Source organism: Bemisia tabaci, chromosome 5, assembly GCF_918797505.1.
Source record: "Bemisia tabaci chromosome 5, PGI_BMITA_v3".
NCBI classification, from domain to species: Eukaryota; Metazoa; Arthropoda; class Insecta; order Hemiptera; family Aleyrodidae; genus Bemisia; species Bemisia tabaci.
In genome coordinates this window covers 44,043,198-44,065,317 of record NC_092797.1, presented here as the reverse complement: position 1 = coordinate 44,065,317, position 22,120 = coordinate 44,043,198, and the positions used below count along the sequence as shown (strand labels likewise).

General features: G+C 36.1%; 2 protein-coding genes across 3 annotated transcripts; both read right to left on the bottom strand.

Annotated features, from left to right (window-relative positions):
- Positions 1-3,313: 3,313 nt before the first annotated feature.
- LOC109032725 (cytochrome P450 4C1) lies at positions 3,314-14,924 on the bottom strand. Its single transcript, XM_019045005.2, has 11 exons — positions 14,544-14,924; positions 13,712-13,821; positions 13,125-13,215; positions 12,370-12,555; positions 11,242-11,311; positions 10,552-10,766; positions 9,703-9,812; positions 9,165-9,233; positions 7,900-8,071; positions 5,608-5,787; positions 3,314-4,039 (listed from the first exon to the last, which is right to left on the bottom strand). Exons 1-11 carry the CDS (start codon positions 14,701-14,703, stop codon positions 3,879-3,881), a joined length of 1,524 nt encoding a protein of 507 aa, XP_018900550.2. The 5' UTR covers positions 14,704-14,924; the 3' UTR covers positions 3,314-3,878.
- A 1,800-nt stretch (positions 14,925-16,724) lies between these two features.
- On the bottom strand, positions 16,725-21,941 carry LOC109031821 (elongation factor-like GTPase 1). 2 transcript variants are annotated; one of them, XM_019043599.2, is made up of 2 exons: positions 21,752-21,941; positions 16,725-20,469 (listed from the first exon to the last, which is right to left on the bottom strand). In XM_019043599.2, the coding sequence occupies exon 2, from the start codon at positions 20,073-20,075 to the stop codon at positions 16,833-16,835; it is 3,243 nt and encodes a 1,080-aa protein (XP_018899144.2). In that variant the 5' UTR covers positions 20,076-20,469; positions 21,752-21,941; the 3' UTR covers positions 16,725-16,832. The 2 variants fall into 2 exon arrangements, with proteins under 2 accessions (XP_018899144.2, XP_072156883.1); XM_072300782.1 differs by lacking the exon at positions 21,752-21,941 and adding an exon at positions 21,411-21,643.
- Between the last annotated feature and the right edge of the window lie 179 nt (positions 21,942-22,120).

Here is a 22,120-nt window from a genome sequence, read left to right as displayed (position 1 = left end):
CATTCGCAAGTTCATTCGTAAGACCATGGTCTTACGACCCAATGCAACAGTTCTGCACCCATCTCCTTGTTTCAATTATTCATTTAGTTTTTGTTCCGATTAAGAATGAAGGTGCAAGTTTTGCAAAACGTCATGAATGTTTCTTTGGTCTATTTAGGCTTCATACATATTTTTCACCGAGTTTTCTTGTAACTTATTTTTGATGTGAGTTCTTATTATTTCGTTCAATTTATTATTATTTGTTGACTGTTAATCCTCTTATGAAAATTACTCATTCAATGAAAAAATCCTGGCTTCAGCATACATTAAGCGGGCACAGCTGCAAAAATTTCAAAAGAAAACAGTCAAGATCTGCGCGCATGGAGGCTGCTTCAATTTTAATTTTCCGTCACGTCGGTAAGGCGCAAAGATACAACTATTCGTACACTCCGGAATGCGTGAGGTATCACGGCCTAATCGAAGGCGTTTTCAAAACTGTCAAGTTTCGATAGGTACCTATTTAGATTGTTGTGTCGCATCTTGTTAGGAACTCAAGATTAATGGAGTGACTGATCTTACGGGCTAATGCAAGAGTTCTGCACCCATCTCATTGTTTCAATTACTTATTTATGGTTTGTGTTCCGATTAAGAATGAAGTTGTAAATTTTGCAAAACGCCCTGAATGTTTCTTTGGTCTACCTAAGCTTCATACACTTTTCTACTAAGTTTTCCTGTATTGTTGTTAAACAGAACTAAGAGCCAAATTGAGTTCCTTTTGAGGATTTTAGAATCCCAGACAGCGCGTTCTGTCAAACGGAGCTAAGCGCCATGGAAAAGCATTGCGAGTATAGAACGGACTAGCATCGCGTTCCGCAACACCCGCCAATCCAAGCCCCCCCCCCCCCTTCCTATCCTCCCCCTATGGCACTTAGTTCCGTTTGATATAAATACGTCCAATTTATTGTTGATGTGAGTTCTTATTATTTCGTTCAATTTCTTATTATTTGTTGACTGGTAATCCTCGTATGAAAATCACTCATTCAATGAAAAAAATCCTAGCTTCAGCTCACATTATGTGGTCACAACTGCAAAAATGTCGAAAGAAAACCGTCAAGTTCGGCGCGCGTGGAGGCTGCTTCCATTTTAATTTTCCGTCACGTCGGTAAGGCGCAATGATACAACTATTCGTGCTCTCCGGAATGCGTGAGGTATCACGCCCTAATTGAAGGCGTTTTCAAAACTGCCAAGTTTTGATATTGGGATTGTTGTGTCCTATCTAGTTCGGAGCACATGTTCAATGGAATGACTAATCTTACAAGCTAATTAATGCAACATTTCTTAGCAAATCTCCTTGTATTAATTGTTAATTTATAGCTTTTGTTCCAGTTGAGAACGAGCGTGTAATTCGCTCGAGACGACTTTGATGTGTTTTTGTCATAATAAGATTTTTATGTTATAGGGTAGAGAAATTGTGCTGGGTCCACACCATTTCGCGGGGAAATCAAAGCCAAGAAGTTCCGAAAATCATAATTAGAGTCAAAAATAAATTTTTTTAACTCTAACTTTTTGGAACTTCTTGGCTTTGATTTCCCCGCGAAATGTTGTGGACCCAGCACCATTTCTCCACCTTGTTACATACAGTATTTGGGCCAATTTTTAGTGTTTTTTTCTCATGAAAGATTTTTATACCACTCTTTATTTTTATTATTTTGTTTGTATTTTGTTGTTGATTTTAGTTCCTTTTATTTATTTTTAGTGTAATCATCAATTTTCCATGAAATTTTTTGCGTATGGAAATGAAACAGAATAGGTATATATGGCTCCTTGAAAAGTTTTGCGGATGTATTTGAATAAATGGTATTTTATCAAGGTATGTCCACCGATGATTTTAGCAAAACATATTTTGCTTTCACTTCCTTTTAAAATGAAACATAATTGTCGATTTTGAAACATTGCAATGGGGACACGCAATTATTTTCTTTTTTTCTGTACTTTTGACATCAATTAGATGAATATTTATTTCTGAATAAGTCAAAGGACCAAAACAAGAAGAAGAGAAAATGAATTAATGGTATAGCCAATGAAATCAGATAGGTAGTTTAAAGATTTGAGTATCAGCTGTGAAAGGTTCATCATGCCAAAAATGAAATTACGGTTATTCTTTTAAAGTTAGAAAAATTCACTCCGTGCCCTTTTCATTTCTGAATCCTATTTTCCTTGAAAAGGGTTGTACTCATCATGTAGGTAATCAAAATGGATCATCGCATTTAGCTTATGTACAAACAGTGGCGTGGCGTGAAGGATCGATTATCGATATATCGCCATTTGAAGCTATAGTAAAGAATCGATTACTAAGGTGTTCGCTGCAAACGCCCTGACAATCGATCTTTTTCCATAGGTTTAAATGGCATAACAATCGATATATCGCGATTCACGCCACGCCACTGAGTACAAAAGGAACGGGACGGAACGCGGAGTATACGGTAACGCCTGAGCCTGGCAATAATGCAACTAGGTATTCATATCCGATGGAAGTCAATGTTGCATATACATTCAGTTGAAGGCGTTTTATTTCTCTCACAACAGAGACGATGATACACGCAGCGCAGCGCGCCGTTACAAGTCGTTGGTGAGTCATCGCTCCGATGATAATGACGGACTAACAACAGGAGCAAAAAGCAAGGGTAGTGAGGGGGAGGGGGGGGACCTTCGACACCTGTATTCCACAGCCCACAGCGCAGCATCCTATGACCTGTACGTACAGTCGTGCGGGTCATTCGCTATTGCGACAAGGTCCTAGAACGATAAATGAAGGGATGAGAGTCAGAGGGGCTTCGTTGCGTTAGAACGTTACACTCAGCTTGCAAATTTATTCATTCATTCCTGAACGATTGCGAATATTACATTGAAATTATTTGTGAATTTGGTTTATGGTTTTACGCAAATTTGTTATGTACCTACTTAAATCATACGCCCATTGATGAGTAAAAAAAATCTCTACTTTTGAGATCTTTCATGGGACTTATTCTGACAAAAATGTGAATAGGTCCTTATCAGTGTAGCTTGGTTTATCTGAAAGTTACTTTGGCAGCTGAAGTACCTGAAGATCATTTTTGAACCTGACTCTGAATTCTTCATTAAACCGCCAACATTTTTTTATAAGAAATTTTCAATGCCTCATTGATGCTGAATATAGGTGTACCTTTTTGAAACTAATTTACTCATTGTTTTTCCTTGTCTGGTAAAACAGATGATGAAAAATTTGGAATTCAAATGACATCAGTCATTTTTTTATATTGAGTATTTAGAGATAAAACACAAAATACTAAATGAATCATCTATGTAATAAAATATAAAATTTATTTGAAATCACAAAAACATATAAAACAGATGAACAAAAAAGTATAGATAGGTATGTTAATACAAAAAACAGAACAAAAAACAGATAAACAAATACATTTTTGATAAGTCTTTTTAAAAATAAAATATGAGGTAACAAAAAAAATGTGCATTTTACAGGCACAAAAAAATTGAACAAAAATGGCAGACCATTTTTTAAATTAAATTTCTAAAAATAAAATTTAAAAAAATAGGAATTAGAATTAGGAAGCCCTGAATTTTTGGCACTTTGTTACAAAATTAGCAGTACACAACAGAGAAGCTTATAAAAATTAGAAGCATCTAAATGATAAAAAAATACAAATACATTTTAATGATACAAGTTATGTGCAGGGTTCCCATAATTTCTTCTTTTTTACTTTCCTGGATTTTTCAGATTTTTCCCTGACTCTAAGATTTCTCTTTACTTACTAAAACTAAAATGGCCTTCTTAAATCAAAAGCTACATTAACAATGACGAAATATTCACACATGATATTTCTGATATGAAATAAATTCTCTCAATTCCTTTTTTCGAGTCGAATATGAACTCCTGTGTCGGACTTGAAAAGTAGAACTGTGACAGGGCATGGAGCTGGCGCATCAGAGGCTGGTAAAATTCTAAACTTCTTAATGATTGAGGACAAAATTGATTTCAGCTGTAGCATTGCAAACTTTTGACCTAAACGAAAAGAAATGAAACATAATCACGTCAATAAACTATGAAATGAAGAAATATTACTGAAAGATAATGACATTTTACCTGTAATAGGCTTGTTGCAAACATTTGCTAGAGCAAAAATAAGAATTCTTTCTTAATGAAAATGGCTCAAAAATCACGATGAGCACATCAACCAAGTCTAAAATGCACTCCTAACTTCACAATCTGCGTAAGAAATTTGCATTTTTTTGGAGCTTTTCGCTTCAAAAACGATACTATGGCACAGGTGAACATTTCGTTAGAGGTGTCCTTCTATCCAACCCCTGTGAACTAGGACACCACACAATATGGCTGACACCAATCCGCCAAAACCCGTATGCCTGGACGAGATTCTATCCATTTGTTAACAACCCAGCATGCTTAGATTGACGATTTCTTCGCGTTGATAAAGATCCGCTTTGGTTGACCTTGTGCTCCCTATTGCAATTTGCGCGCAGAGGCAGTGGCAATGTTGGGTATTGCTGTTGCGAAAGGGTTGGGTGGAACAACTCCTCTAACGAAATGTTCACCTATGCCGTAGTATCGTTTTTAAAGCGGGAAGCTCAAAATACCGCAAATTTCTTACGTAGATTGTGAAGTTAGGAGTGCATTTCAAACTTTGCCAATACGCTCATTGTGATTTTTGAAACATTATCTGTAAGGAACAAATCTTATTTTTGCTCCAGCAAAAGTTTGTAACACACCCATTGAGCTCCATCATGAAATACTGTGACAGAATTTTTAAGGAAACTATGATGTGAGTAATTTGAATTTGAGGTAAAATTAGAATTTTCAGTATGTAGGATTTTCTTTCAGTCAAGAGCAGAGCACTGATTCATTACCAAAAATTCAAAGTTTTTTCAGATGTGTTTTGTATGGGTACCCACCGAAATTCTACTGCATTGAGGCTCAAGAAATGAGATTAACAGAGAGGACTAACAGTTAATTTAGGTGCATCAAGATAAAAAGTCAATAATTTTGACTTCTTGATAAAGTATGCCGCACTTCTAATGTTTTGGGCAAGATGGTCCATGTTTTCTCAATCATCATTGCAATACAGGTCTATCAACCAGAATGAATTAAAGTCAGTTGTGAATGTCCATGGAAAATGGGACCTTTTCCAGTAGGGCAAAATTGTGAGGGGAGGGATTTTGTTGATTTTTTTCGTTTTGGGTCAGTATGTAGAGTTTTTTTTTTTTAGGTCAAATGCGGAGTACTGATTTACTATCGAAAATTCGAAGTTTTTTCAGGTGCACTATGTACAGGTACCCACCAAAGTCCTTAAATTTTGTCACAATGCTCTCTCTCTCAGGTTCTTAAAATATAAAATGCAAGCAGTTTATCTCGATTTTGAGGCTAAATTTTGTCATAAAGTAGCATTATGGTGCAAAGAATACGTCCCTTAAACATGGAAGATTTTAACATTTAACTACATATGTTTTTGGAAACGCAAACTAAGATGGGCATATTTTTTTATTTTTGTTTTGAGAGAGTAAGTTAACTGTTACATGGATAAGTGAATGACAGTGAATTTTACACCAAATACCCACCAATGCAATTGCGAGGCCCTGCGCTGAATGGAATGTATGCATATGGATGTCGAGCGGCACAAACTTCTGGTAAAAAGTTATCAGGATTGAACTCTTTGGGATTTTCATAAATTTCTGGATCCATATGAAGACAGTAAGTTAGAATACCCACATCTGTGTTGGCAGGGATGACATAACCACCTGTAAATGAAATTATGAGAAAGCTATCATTCATGGCTTACAGTTCAGATATTGGATAAATTGAAGACAAAGCAATCCTAGATACAGGAATTCATTTGAGAAACATTGATTTAAACTTTTGATGACTTTAAAATAGAGGTAGTGGAAATTTATTACTCAGCCTGAATTAAAACTTCGTAAAATTAAAATTATCCTCATGCTTTGAAATTTACATGGAGGGGGTATTTGATTAGTAGAAAAACTGGAGTAGTTTTTATAATTCCAAAGAGGTTGTTCCATCTACCATTGAAACTGGGCCCAGAATGAAATCTCCTCATCTTTTCAGGTATCAAAGGGCATGGTCAGGGACACCCAAAAATGGTTGAATTTTTTCCAAATTCCCCCCTGGGGAGGGGGGGCAGGGGGTTATATGAAAAACGGTTTTTTGGCTATAACTTTTGAACGGTTTGAGATATCGATTTGAACTTTTTTTTAAATGAAAGGTCGTTTAAAGAGCTTTCTTTTAATATATTATGTTTAATAGTTAGGTCAATTTTTGACCAATTTATGGCCTGTCAAAAATTTTCCATGAGTCCAAAAATCAGATTTCTGTAGTTTAGAGCAGCGACGATCGCATGCAGATGAACAAAAAACTGTTCAACTTATAGCCCTCTCTCTGACGGTTAAAATGAGCCCAAGATCATCTTGGGGAAACGATTTGTCTCCGAGTTATGCTTCTTCAAAGTTGGCGCGGCGGGGTCCGCTTCCGCGGGGCAGCGCTCCGGAGTACGATAGTTCACTCCCACCCCCCTCCCGTCATGCCACGCGACGCAAACCGAGGAAGACTACCTTTAATGATCATTTGAACAGATAAATGCACACAATATACGCTATTATGTTGCACAAGTATTATTAAAATTATATTAATATAATAAATAGAAGAGTGGAATCTCACCGAATTAATCATCACCGCAATCCATAGGATCATCGGCAGTGTGATCCGCATTTTCATCCTCATCTTCGTCGTCTGAAAAGCCAAAATCGACTTTTCTGAGAGGGAAGCACTCGTTCAAAAAGGCTGAAGGCGCTGGTTTTTTGTGATAGCGCCCGTAAAACAAATACCACAGTATAGTTACGACGTGAGCACAAGGATTGAATTAAATTTTAAAGCCTGCGTTATACTTGAAAGATGGACCAATTTAAAAAAAATATATATATTCTTTGCGGCAAATTAACACCACAGTGCCGGATCCAGGTATATTGCTTCTCATTTTATAGAGCGTTTTCAATATAATTTTAATAATACTTGTACAACATAATAGCGTATATTGTGTGCATTTATCTGTTCAAATGATCATTAAAGGTAGTCTTCCTCGGTTTGCGTCGCGTGGCATGACGGGAGGGGGGTGGGAGTGAACTATCGTACTCCGGAGCGCTGCCCCGCGGAAGCGGACCCCGCCGCGCCAACTTTGAAGAAGCATAACTCGGAGACAAATCGTTTCCCCAAGATGATCTTGGGCTCATTTTAACCGTCAGAGAGAGGGCTATAAGTTGAACAGTTTTTTGTTCATCTGCATGCGATCGTCGCTGCTCTAAACTACAGAAATCTGAATTTTGGACTCATGGAAAATTTTTGACAGGCCATAAATTGGTCAAAAATTGACCTAACTATTAAACATAATATATTAAAAGAAAGCTCTTTAAACGACCTTTCATTTAAAAAAAAGTTCAAATCGATATCTCAAACCGTTCAAAAGTTATAGCCAAAAAACCGTTTTTCATATAACCCCCCGCCCCCCCTCCCCAGGGGGGAATTTGGAAAAAATTCAACCATTTTTGGGTGTCCCTGACCATGCCCTTTGATACCTGAAAAGATGAGGAGATTCCATTCTGGGCCCAGTTTCAATGGTAGATGGAACAACCTCTTTTATGTGTGTTAAAAGTGCAATCAATCAACGACATCTTTTTAGATGAAAGGTCACACATGCTATGAAGAAAATAATGTATAAATTAGTGTTGATGAAGTGCTTTGAAAGGAGAGAAAACTCAGAGAAATTGAAGTGGAAAATTATTTTTTGGTGGAGATATCACTGTAATCAGAAAAAGAATAATATGTAGGGTACAATAATTCACCTGGTAATTTAACATTTTCATGAACAGTCCGGCCATAAAACGGTACAGACGGGTAGTGTCGCAACGTTTCTTTTATGACTCTTTCTGTAAACTTCAACTCCAGAAGGTCATTGATTTCAATATCTCTGTCTTCAGGACCCAAAACGGATATAACTTCTTCGTACATTTTTTCCTGGGAACAGGAAAATTCGAATTAGAGGGCTTATGGAATTACTAACTTACCATCATCAGGGATGTAGCAGAGGTGCATCAGGTGATCAAAAATGGCCAAGCATTTAAAGCTCAAAAGTCTCCTGCGTGGCTATAAATTATTTCATGAGCAAAGGGTGCCTTTTTCCTTTCTTTCGTTTTGTGAATGGAAATTGAGAGATAACACTAGTGTGTTAAAGGAAACTGTAATGCTCAACACATACTTCTGACATTTTTTGGGCATGAGGGGTTTTTCAAAAAATGATGAAATTTGGAGGCTGAGACTGACCAATTTTTGTTCTTATGAACTTTCTGCACCTCTGACCATCATTTTTCAACATTTTTTGCTCTACCACTGTGACAGAATCTCAGTGTCTAACTAATGTTTGAATTAACTTTATAAAGGGAAATCAACGCGTAAGATTACAACATCTCACAAGAATTGTTCATCAGTAAACATATCTTTCTGTATCATCCTGCATAAAAATCATGCAGGGGACTCAGAGATTTCATGCGCCGTTTTGTATACATGTATTCCATCTGAATTTGGGCAACAATGCAAATCTACGATAATAGATTTTTGACGAATTTTGCTCCAATGAAATTAATCCAGGTTGAAATTAAAATAATATTAGTTGCATAATTTCCCATATTTAACCACCAATTTTATTTTGTTTTGACCTAAACTAATTCTAAAAGATTTGTATTTTTATCAATGCACCTCTCCTCTCAAAGTCAAGAAATAATAAGGAAATAATTGCCATTTCATGTAGGTAACCCTTCCGAATTTTTGCACTTTTAGATCTCTGTTTGTGAAACCAAACATAAAATAAACCATTCACATTGGGTTTCCTTCATTATATTTGATGAAAAGTTTATGATAGAAGACAAAATATTTCAGCAAATCAATCAGCTCTACATTTTTGTGCTGAGAGCCATTCTTTTCACATTCTTTGTTTCGTTTAAATATTAAATATTAATATACCCTTAATGTAGCATGTTTAGTGATCTTAAAAGTATAGGAGACTGTAAACAAACATATAATTTCCAACTTTTGGTGCTTAGACCAGACTTACTTGGATGTTAGGATTTTTAGACAGCAAATACATAGCCCAAGACAGACACCATGTAGTTGTTCCATGACCCTGAAAGAGAAGATGAGAATTGGAAAAGATGATACAGTAAAATAAACAGCGCCGAAGTTATGTATACTATCTTTAATGAAAATTTACCCACGTTCGTAGGAAATTTCAGGATCTACATTCTGACTGCTCCCCTCAAGTTCCAAATCATTATTCTAACCGTCAGGAGATCATGCAGAAACTGACCTCATTTAAACTTTAAATTTGTTCTCGCCATGTGGCAAAGTTCTATAATTATTAAGTCAGGTAGATATTTACAGTATTGCTGCTGCTTGCGCTCAGAATCCAATTTTTTTGTTTTACCTGGGATAAGATATTGAAAATAATTTCATATGCATAAATCAATATTTTCTCCCATAAATTCGAGACAATGGACTGTGCAGGAATGCCAAGAGACCAAGGCAAAAGGTATCCAATGATTAAAAAATTAGGAATTTTTAGGGTACATAATGAACTGCAGAGTAAAACTTACGGCCATAATGAACATCATAACATCTGATCGGAGGTCGACGTCAGAGAACCCTGCTCCGTCCTCGTTGTATTTCAGAAGCATATCAAGGAAAGTAATATTTTTCTTGTATCCTGAGATGATAATAAATACAAGATACCTAAGTTAAACATTTTCTGCTGATCTAAATAATGCTAAAATGTGAATGAAATTTAAACGTAAGGGAAGTGAGTCAACGACAAAATGTACTATTTTACAGAATTTATCATGATTTTAGAACGCTTGGAGCTTCAGGCTGGCGGTCAGCATTAAAAATCAAAAATATAAATTTCTAAAATCTGTGTTGTCTGAAAATTTGTTGAGATACCTGATCCTTGTATTAAAAGAAGTTCACTATATAGAGAAAAACAGGAAGGTGGTGGTAATTCCGAATTCTTGGAAAAAGGTTGATGACACATGCAAGTGGGTACAGATTTTTTAAATCATCCATTTTCCTTTAAAAAAAGTGTCGCTTATCCGAATAAGTATTCCCTTAAAAATTGTCTGAAATTACATGTTATGTTGTCTTGTACTAGACCTACGAACATTACGGTCCGTTACCTACACTTTGAATTTCGGATTACATCAGGAATACGGATGCCACATTGTATCCACCTATACCTCGGTTACAGAGAAAACAATTTGTTACCACCTTTTTTTTTTCTCTATGCACTTGGTGCTCTTCAAATTATCAATCACAGTGGGGCAATAATACTCTATCCTAGGAAATGAAGAACAACAGAGAATTGAAATTAATTAATGTCAACTTCTTGTTACTTACAGATTCCTGGTATTTAAAAAAAAAAAGAAGAAAAGAGGTAAAAAAAAACTTACGGTCTTGTAGGATACTGTCAGTATTTTTATTTTCAAAGGACGATTCCTCTTTCTTATCTGATAATTCCATCTTTCGCATTTTGATTATTGAGTCAGCAAGATCATGCATGAGGCGTACAGATTCATAGAACATTTTTCCGATGGAAGATTTTGAGAAAAATCCATCTGAGTGAAGCCAAGGGGAAAATCCCCTCTTCAAAATGGCTAACTCAGCCCTACAAACAAGGCAAAGCAATCATGGTTAAAGAGTATTTTCATGAGCGGAACTTGAGTTTTATTAATAATTGACACGACAAAACGTGAACAGCCATTTTGGTCTTTAAGAACAGTAGGTAACTAAAATGCATAAGCATAACGCTTAGGGGGGGAAAAAACTGTCGAATTTTGACTTACAAAAACCAGTACATGTATCAGATTAATTATTCATAACTATAGCCGATAATGTTAAAACTTCAATCAACAATTTTTGGTAGAGAAAAAAAATTATACATTTTTTGTTGAAAAGCCCTTCTTAGTTACTATCTTTGCTAAACGATAATTAGAATGATTGGGTTACTTTTATCACAGAATCTAGCCTGACCATTAACTTGTTATTTCCAAAACTATGAATGATTTCATTATTGACAAGAGCTGGCGGAAAAGTAGATTTTACAGTTATTACTTTTTTTTCTAATTTATTAATTTACTTACTCATCCATTGCTTTCAAGAATCTGTTGTTTTTCTCACTCTGGGCATATATTTTAGTGTTCATTGCTGACTCTGGAAGAAATACAAACACATAGATGAAGAGTTAAAAATTTAAGTGATTCCATGTTCATGCTTTATAAGGGTGAAAGGTGTGGAAATAGGATAATAAAAAAATAGTAGAGAATAATGTAAAAAAAAGAAGAAAAGAAAAGAAAAAATGGAAAGTTCTACGAAAGCTGAGGCTTGAATGCACTTTTTCTGGAATTATTAGATTAAGATTTCTACTATAGATCACAAGTTAAACTGCAAGTCATATTTTGCAACTCTGAATATACAATTTTCATTGAATTAATCAATGAGAAAACTATATATTCACGGAGAAAAAAGTAATTCTTAACCAAAGGACAAACAGTGACAGCACTGACAGCTGACGCTTAAACATTTCAAATGGTCCCCAACAACATCATGGGTGCCGGTAGCCACCTCCAGACAAAGTCTAAACTCGACAACAATGGAAGCAGTCTGAAGCAGAAAGGTGGCAGCCAACTGTACCTATCCAAAGCACATCTATCGTCACCTTGAGGCCTAGTATGAAACAGTGGCGTGGCGTGAATGATCGATTATCGATATTTCCCCATTTGAGCTGTGGTACAGAATCGATTATTAGGGTGTTCGCTGCGAACACCCTTATAATCGATTCTTTACCACAGGTTCAAATGGTAGATCAATCGATATATCACAAAGCACGCCACGCCACTGGTATGAAACTTACAATGGATGGAGCACATAGAAAAACTTGAATTTCCTATAGTTTCGGCCTTTGCAACCAAGTTAGGATCTTTGTTTCGAGGACAGGAAAAGTGAGAATTGCCATAAACCCAAAATTTCTAAAAAATATATAAAGGCAACTGCAAAATTTGGCGATTTCTTGAAATTAACGGATGAGGCCAACTGTGACCCTCGTAAGTACCCTTACTTTTGAGAGGAATTTGAAACTTAAGACTTTGTTGACATTTTTTGACCCAGAAATAACAGAGGTTGGGATCTTGTTGTGCTTATCTATCGATGGAAAAACAAGTTACCTGTGAGGAAAAAATGAGAGGATTAAAAACTGTGCAAACAATACAAACCAACAATTATATCCAAGGTACACAATGTTAGAAAGTCATACACATTGAAACTCTCCCCTCCAGCTGGCTCTTCCAATTTTTTGAGTAAAAGTTTAATGTTGGTATTAAACTTAGGGATGAAATTGTTCAAGTTTGAAAAATGAAAAGCTGATGTCATTAGCTTCCTTTTCTTAAACCAAACAGGCCCTGAAATGAAATAAAAGAATGTTTTAGACCAGATTTGACAAAGAAACATACATGCATCTGTGCTTGCATAAAGACACGATGGATGGAGGAATAAATTATTTTCGGATCATTTTTCACTCAAGACCGACTTTCCATTACGTAAAAATTTTACTTAAATTTTCCAGCCCAAATTTCCATTTAAGAAATACTTATTGTGCTAGGGCAAGAACAGGTGAATAGGATGATGAAAGTAAGCTTTCAGTTTCGTTTTTTTGAAACATGAAGCATATATTTATTACTTAGTAACAATTTGGGTCATTTGCACCGAAGGGCATCCAATAAGTGCAACAAAGTTTCTCGAAAATTTTATCTGCAGATTATCTAACTTCAGGGAGCATATTCATGAAGGATCAATATCATGAACAGGACACCTCTCTGATTTTATTAACTGATTCAGACTTCATTAAGTATTTAGTACTGATAGGAAAGTTGTAAAAATAAAATGTGCAATGAATCAATAAGCTAACAGAAACTGAAGTAAAATTGACATGAAAAAAAAAAAAAATAAATAGACGAGGGAATGTACAGACCATTTGCTATTAGCAATCCACTGCCTAGCCAGGGTTCGAAATACTCATACATTTCAGCTTTGTGGATGTACTTAGTGCTCCCGAGGATAATCTGTGAAGAAGTTGAAATTTAGAGTTAGGCAGGTAAATAAACAGAGAGAAGTTCAAAGTTTTCCTCATTCGATACGACTTTCATAATTATAAAACTGAGGGGGTAAACATTCTGATAACTCTGAGTCCTTACAATGAAAAGTAAAATTACGATTTGATACTATATGGAAAGTATTGTTTTTGATGTTGCCTTATTTTACATGTTTGAATTTTTGTTAGAAAAACAATTTGGAGGGAGGTAATGGAGCAAATCCCTTGGGACAAGAAAAATTATAATTTAAACAGGGAATTCTAAAATAGGCAAAGAAGAATATGAGTTCTCTTGGAAACATGTAAGCATTGCCGCAAGACTGACTGTAGTAGCGAGCTGTGCTCTTCAATCTAGCCAAGTATCACTGTCACACTTGATTACACTCTCTGAGTATCTCCTTCTGGAATTTTTTTTAAAATTCATGTTGAAATGGAAGCTTTCGCTAACAGGTTTTTTCGGGACTCACCTCTATTTCCTCAGGTTTTGAGAGGTAAACAAGATGTAGTGATGGTCCAAGCCAAATTCTGAATACTCTTCCATACTTTTTGATGAGTTCAGGAAAGCGACTGTAGATACCTGAAAATAAAGTCACTTATACAATAATTGCAGATAGTTTGAAACTACCCTGAAAAAAGTCTCTGCAATATTCAAATTTCCTTTTTGTTGCCACAGTTATGATTAATAGGGCACAATCAACATAAAAATTTAGTGATCATGGAGCAGGTAACAATACTTGGTTTTCCTAGATTTATTAGTCATTAAATAACTATATTACTGAATTTTTCTTATGATTTACATCACAGACTAACTAGTGTACAATGACAAGTGTTCAATATTTACTCTGCACATGGATGGTTTTAGGTTTAAGCCTCTTTATAAGTACACAGAAAAATTGAACGCTAAGTAATTTAACAAAGTTGTTAAAAATATGTCCGACATGTTCCATAAGTACATTTTACGATAGTGGAAATCTAATTTAACCACAGGCATTTCCTATTGAATAATCTACGTTGATACATGTTAGATAGTTTTCCTTAAATTACAAAATTGTTAAATCAGCAATTTCTTTTTTTTCTGTGTATATATTTTCATGCCAAATGCAGACCTACCTACATTCGCTCCCATTTCACTGTCTTTAGGGAACTAATCAACTTCATTCTAAAACATTTTCTGTGATTTCTTCAATGATACGCAAGGTAACATAATTTCATTAAAATTTACGTAAAAATAACGGATGTATTATCCTGAGTTTCAAATTTTCTTACTGAAAAATATGAACAGATGAACTGTGTACTTACCTTCCGGGTTGAAACTGAGTTCAAAAAAATTGCAGATTATAGGCAACAGCTTGGGTCCTGGTATCCCATTGCAAATTGCTTCGTATCTCGCACACTTAGATGAAATTTTAAAATGAATCACACAAAGTATGATAAAAAATACAGCGATTGCTATATACATCCTTATCAGAAATTGAACACAGGGAATGAAGAAGGCATTGACAGTTAAAGTTAAATGGAGTATGAGAGAAATTATTGAAGCAAAATTCAGATGCAAAGGCTCTATGCGGCTGAGAGGTGTAGGCAAAAAAAATTATCTGACTTTCTCTTGATATGTAATTTCTTTTGCTCACTTGATTCAAACACCTATCAGAAGTGTCAAATTTAACCTCTAAAACTTTCTATCTATTGTTATGTGATTGTTATTGTTTCCTTATTTTTGTTGTTGTCAAATCGAACAGCATTACAGCTGCTTAGGGACTTCATTTGTAGTCGAACATTTTCACTGATTTTCACATTCTGAGAGGGAAAACGAAAATGTTTGAACATCTGGATTCGGCGAATGAAGAGGGCTCTAGCAAAATATCGAGTGGCAATAAAAGTAACACTCACTTTTGATGATTCAAAATAATTCAAAATTCAAAGCCTCGTATGTTTTCCATTTGGCAACTATGGTGTCTCGAAAAAGTTGCCGACCAATCAAAAAGTAGTTTCAGTGGCGCGCAAATGTAAAACGTCGCTCTTTTATTTCCCTGCTAGCAGGCTAGCACCGGCAGAGTTAAGAAATTTCGTGAAAGCTTATAAAAAGAAATTTCGTGAGGAAATTTCAAGAAATTTCATTTAACACACAGAATTCAGGATTAAACCCTAGAAACTTATGAATCTCCTTGAGTCTCTTCATACACACGTGGTAAACTGTGAAAGGGAACTTTAGAAATGTCCAGAAAGTTGAGTAAAACAGCAAAAACATAATTTTAATTTTTTTTCTCAAATTTTGGTTGAATACACAGTCATACTGGTTGAACACCAAAATAAATTTTACGGATAAAGTAAAACGTTAGCTTTCATACTTGGAACAATTAAAACAAATTTCTTGACTATAAAGAATTCTAGTACCTACCCCCTAATAGTTTCACCTTATTTCTTGGTACTAAAGGGAGGGAGGGATCTTAAACTATCCTTGAAACAATTTAAATGATTTTTAAGGAATTAACAGTTTCCTTCGCTGACGTATTTCTTTTTTTAAATAGGAAATATTTGATACATAAGTAGAGTACCTGTATTGTTGAACTTTGAAGAGCTAGATTTTGAGATCAGTAAGTAGGTAGGTATTTTACTTTTTCTTGAATCTGAGAGAAAATGTTTGACATTTTGTCGGTCAAAAGAAATTTCATGAGGAAAAAAGAAATTTCACGATATTTCATTCGATGAAATTTCTTTTAGCAACTCTGAGCACCGGTAAATAATTTATGGTTCACCACAAATTGAGAGTAGAATTAGTTAATGGGCCGTTTACCCGCTTTATGAAGTAAGAATAAGTAATAATTAGGTTGCAGGAGGGTCTTTCACAGCTGGTTAAACTAGCAAAATGTAAATTCGCAAGGTAAAACATTGTCAGTTAATAAATTTTGCTCCAGTTTTGTTAACAGTGGAATAAAACTGCGAAAGCAATGATCACTCGAAAAAAATTTCTTACTTATACCGAATAAATTCAGACCAAACTATTATGATAAAAGTATGATGCTGATAGTGAAACTTTAACTTAAAATTGAATTTCAAAAATCTAAAATGAAAAGTAAATGCGAGGTAGCAATTTTGAAACTGAAATTAATCACAGATTGCTGATGTTAGGAAAAGGGGTTCGAACTGCAAGCATTAGATACATTATTTTTTGGAGTGGGGGGAGGGGTGCAGAGTTTTGTTATAAGTGCGATAAGGGAGGAAAAAGGGAGTCAAAAATCCGATTTTATGAGCAGACCCTGAGAATTGTAGGGACAGTCTTATAATCTTGAGAATCTTTCTGAAGAGAGGGAGGGAATCAAGACATATAAGAGACACTTCTGCATAAGCGCAAAGGTCACACCCATCTCAATTGGTAAATATATCTGGGCTAATTTTTATAAAATGGATCAGTTATCAATGAATTTTTGTCACTATTTGTAAATGTAGAGGAAAAGGGATAAAATAATAAAAAAATAAAAGTAGGTTGAACCCTTATTTTATTAAAAACTAAACAATGAATGTACTAGGCAGCATTTAACAAAACTTAAAATTGAAGCTATATCTAAGAATACATTTAAAATCAATTTTTCATTTGTTTTTCGACAATGTTCTTTGCTTTTCAGCATGTTCAACTAACTTTTCAGAGATTGAGAGCCCTTTGCGTTTTCGGACAGCATTCATATAGATACGAGCCCTATTTTCAGAATCTGCCTTCTCTCCATAATGCAGATATTCTTCCATTGTGCTAGGTTCCCAAAAAGGATCAATATCAATGACTTCCCAGTGACTGAAGACTAACTGAGGGCTCGCTAAACCAGAGGTCTGCCTACGTATTTCAGGAGCGAAGGAAAAACTTTCTACAACGGGAAGTACAGCAGTTACATTAAAAGATGAGGAGCCCTCACTTAGGTCACCATGCAGAACCCTACCATGCCGTTTACCTAGAACTCCATACATTTTTCCTAACACTTCCGCACTCACAAGGATCGAACAACTGTACATTGCTGCCATTAAACGCTGAGGCTGAGCTTGAAATGCTTTACGACAACCGTCTTTTACGGCGGACATTATTTGACCAGATAGTGGACCAAAAGCCAAATTTGTGGGACGGAATTCACTGAAATCTACAGTCCAGTCTTGAACTACAAATGCGACGCCCATCATGGGTTCTTCACACAGAGGTCCTGCCAAAGTTGCAAGCTGAAAACCACCGATGAAACTACTATCATACTCGGTTAATGGATTGGATTGGTGAGCTTCCACTTTTTCCCAGATAGAACGTTCTTTATAGCTGGAAATCTGATTGACAAGAATGTTGGGTCCACAACACCGAGGACCAAAACTCCAGATTTCATCGACTGAATTTTCACTCCAAGGTTCTCCAGCCTCTTTAAACATACCTCTTAATTTTTCTTTGAAGGACTTAACAGTGCTTGCTGTTTTCTCATCCAATAGCAAATCTTTTTCTTCTAGATTCATAAGATTCATTTCGTCTGTAACCAATGATTCTGAGACAGATTTCTTTTCGATACTAGTTGACTTATAGATAATTTTTATTAACTCTGAATTGTTTTCTAAAAATTTCGTAACATCTTGAGGTAAAGGCACAGCTTTGAGGATGATGGTTGATTGAGAATTAGCTGTTTTCATCGTTATCAATTCACTAGTTCCATCTTTGTCACCTTCTTTTTTCATAGGTTGTGGTTGAGAAGGTGTGATAGCTTCATTTACCATATCTACTGAGGGTGGAGGAACTATGGTTTCACGGAATGGGACGATTGGTTCAGAGGCACGAACTTTAATTTTTGCATACCGTTGCTCCAAATCATCAATACATCGCTGGAGATGCACTTCTCCGGCAGTAACAAGCACATGTTCACCTGTTTCTTGAATGATGACTTGGACACACGCATCAGCCTGATTTAGGATTTTCAGACCTTTCATAAGTTTTGGTAACTCTGCAGGGTGGACAGGCTCAACTGCTACTCTCAAGATTGGGACTGCCATTAGATTTAACTCACTAAAAGCCGGACAAGCTAATTCTGTGGACAAAGTACCCGTTTTTACGATGTAGTCTTCAAGACCTCCAATCCCAAAGACATTACCAGCAGGCACTTCATCAAGACTCTCAAGTTCTCTTCCCATAAGTAAGTATAGATCGGAAAGTTTCGCACGCATAATATGTTGACCTTGGGAAAGATTTTGTAGCGTTAATTTATCATCTATAACATGACCCATTTCTGCCATTTTCAAGGCAAGTGCTGGATTGTGCTTAGGGCCTAGGACAAACACCTCTGCACCTTTCCGTGCGCAGCCACAATAAACTCGAGCGAAAGCCACAAATACATGTTCAGATTCTTCAACTTTTTCTGCAGAAACCACAGTTTCTTTATCACTGGCAACTGATGCTAATTTGCTGTTTGCAGTTTCGGATCCATCAGTTTTTTCAGGCTCCTTTTTTTCTGTGCTAGGAGTGATTCCAGCCTCTCTGGCTAACTTTGCTTTGGCTATAAGTTCTCTTCTACGAGCGATTTCTTCCATTGTAAGAGGCTGCTGCTTGTTTACAGGTAAACATTTCCTTTCTACAGGAAACATTTTGGAGACAAATATCACAAGAGGCGTTTCATCACTGCTGGAACATTTCAAAAACTCTGACTTCAGAGCTTGACTTTGAGGTGGTAAGTTCTGGAAAGGCTGATTTGATGAGGACAGAAGTTTCTCAACCTTTTTGTCAGATAATTCATTCGGGGCTGGACATTCAGTGCAGACCATGCTCAATACAGCCTCAGCAAGAGGTAACCACTGACTGAACACTATTTGAAGTTTCGCTCTTGCATCAGTCTGCCGCAAATCTCGCTGCTTCATCTCCAAATTCAGACTTTCAACAATTTTTAACAATTTATCTGTGTCTTTGCGGATGAGAATTGTATCATATAGTGACCAAATATTTTCAAAAATAAACTGGACAAATAGAGGTTTCTTTGCTTTTTCCTGCGCTCCTTTGACTATTTGCATGGTTTTCTTATTTAAGTAATAATCTCCCCATATACCCTGTTGCAACTGAGATTCGTCGATACCTAGTTTCTGAGAATATAATTTGGCAAACTTCTTAACACTGAATCCCCAACCATCGATGGCACTAGCAAATATTACATTTCCTTGGTCTGGGGAAAAGTAACACTCCGAATCATCAGCAGCGTCAAGTCCTGAGCTCCAATTGGCATACATATCTCCAGACTCCGTTGCACTTTTAGGTTGTTCGTCTTCTTTCAAGAGAACATCAGAGGTGAACAATTCTCCAATTACTGCATTTACTTGTTCTAAAACTTGGGTGAGATGAATATAGGCGTCTAAAGGCGTCAATTGCCTCTCTAATATTAGCCGGTCTATTTTATTGAATACTAACACTGGTTTAATATTTTCTAACCATGCTTGTTTCAACGAAACTTTGGTCTGCGGACACACTCCTTCAAGAACATCTACTAGTATTATGGCTCCATCACAAATTCTGACAGCGGTAGAAACTTCGGATGAAAAGTCAACATGACCAGGTGAATCTATTAAATTAATTAAATAATCTTTTTCATCTTTTAAGTAATACAAAGCTATGGAGCTGCTTTTCATAGTAATTCCGCGTTCTTGCTCATCAACCCGACTGTCCATATACCTCAACTTTCCGACTAATTTCTGAGAAATGATACCATTGCTAGCCACAAGGGAGTCAGCTAAGGTTGTTTTTCCATGGTCAACATGGGCCATAATACAAATGTTTCGGATTCTGTCAACATGTTTTTGCAGCTCCTTCACTCTTTCAAGGCCAATATTTTTCATTTTGGAAAAGGATAAAATTATGAAGAATATATTCTTTTGAATTATGTACGGTTATAGTTTTTACAATAAACCCTACAGGCAGCACAAATTCTGAGTAATCAAGGGCTGAAGTGCTGACAGTCAGCAAGACATATAAGGAAAAAAGCAAAACAAGACACAAAAAATTTAAGGAGGCATTAAGTAAAAAGTGCCCTTACAAAATTTTGAAGGTGATTTCACAGGACGATTTATTCAAAAGGTTGCTAGGTTCCTCTTGTTGGTGAAAACTGTTCGCAGTGAAAGTTGATACTTGAGACAATTGGAGAGATGTAGCTCAGCGTTTCAGTAGAAGAAAATATCACACAGTGGAAGGAAGATTTCATCATGGCAGGAGAGTGGCAGTGGGTCTTAACTTCTGTAAACAAAAAAAAAAGTAGATATTAATGAGATGCTTGCTGCAATAAGTCGTATTCATCAATTGAAGATGAATTGTACTAGACATTGTAGCTTTACTTAGTATCAATATTTGTTACTGTTTGAAGTTGGAAACTGCAATTCTCCTACTTGCTTAAACCTGCAGACAGAAAACACTCCGATAATAATTTTGCAAATGTTCTTAGGTTCAGTAAAGGTGCTTTTTCATGACTTGTTGAAAAAAATTCATTCGGGTTGAGAGTTCCTAGTAGACAGCTTTATAATCTGCACTACATGCTTCAAGGGTTTCATTTTGCGTTAATTGTACGTATGAAAAAAAAAAAAAAAAAAAAAAAAAATCTGTCATCTGCCATCATTGATTCATATGATGATACAATAATAAGAATTTCTTTGAGTCTTTGCGTTAGACTCCTGATTTTAATAAGTACATTATGATTAAGACATACAAATTTTATTCAGAGAACTTTACAACAGCCCTTGCAGTCAGACCATCATACGTGTGAGCGCAGCTAGGACAACATCTTTCTTATTCAATCTGCTATTCTTTCATGAAACTACTTGGTTCATGGTCTGCAACTTTCATCATCAGATACCCTCTGGTATTTGAATAAACCTAAGTACAGCAACGGTACCTCATTCATCTGTAAGTTCTTTGCTTCATTAAAAATAGCAAATATATGTCTCAAAAGTAGCACATAGACAACACTGACATCCAAGAAAACATCGAATAGCCTCAGGGGCGCTAAGAATATTCTTCTGCCACCGTTCAATGGCAAGCAGCTTCTGCACTGTCACACTTTGGGATACATTGATGTTTCCTTGGAGTGTTGCTCTTGTCTACAGGAGAGAGAGTGCGAGGCACTTCAAATGATTTTTCTACTTCTTGGTATGTATTTGGTGGTAATTCTTTACTAAACCTACCAACAATTAGGTTGACAATTGCTAGCTATGTGTCATCGAGCGAAGTGACTCTTGGTTAATATTAGGGCAGCAGTGTAGCTGACGGGAAGTAAGTAAACAACTGCCAACTCATTAGACAGGGTGAGCTATGAGTGTCACAACACCTATCACAGATGAAGTACATCTGGCTTTAATGACTGGCTAATGTGATTTTCGTAATTGACACTTTGATATACGACCATAGAAGACTCTGTGTACTTAGAGTCATCATTTTAGTGCAGATTCAGTATGTAATGCTCGGACGGCAAGGAGTGCAAGGACAGATGTAGCGAAACATCTTATCACTGCAAATGAATGCTTACGTGTTAGAGAAACAATTGAAGGTGGTAGCAGCAATGAGTGTGTATTCTGAGGGTAGTCAGCTAATTGAACACGTGAATGTAAAAAATACTGTTACTTTGAGGGCGCAATGAAAAAATTTGGTAGAATTTTTAACACTGTGTCACAACATAACCTCAACAAAACACACGTGAGAATGAGATCATAAGATGGATGATGATGAGATCGTATGTATGTTTTCTCTGGATGAGATTTCGGAGCGTTGGCTGTTGACACGTTGACGATTTAATTTGTAGGGGAGGGAAAAGATGACGTCATTGAATTTTCTTTCGACCCCCTATCATATGCCCCTATCTTCGTCGGCATGAGAATTTACCCCCTCTCCATGCGTT

Coding starts and splice junctions, on each gene's coding strand:
- LOC109032725 (XM_019045005.2), bottom strand. CDS start 14,703: ATGTATATAGCAATCGCTGTATTTTTTATCATACTTTGTGTGATTCAT. Junction 10,767..11,241: donor TTCTTGAAAGCAATGGATGA/GTAAGTAAATTA, acceptor CCTTGTTTGTAG/GGCTGAGTTAGCCATTTTGA. Junction 9,234..9,702: donor TTATGATGTTCATTATGGCC/GTAAGTTTTACT, acceptor CTTCTCTTTCAG/GGTCATGGAACAACTACATG.
- LOC109031821 (XM_019043599.2), bottom strand. CDS start 20,075: ATGAAAAATATTGGCCTTGAAAGAGTGAAGGAGCTGCAAAAACATGTT.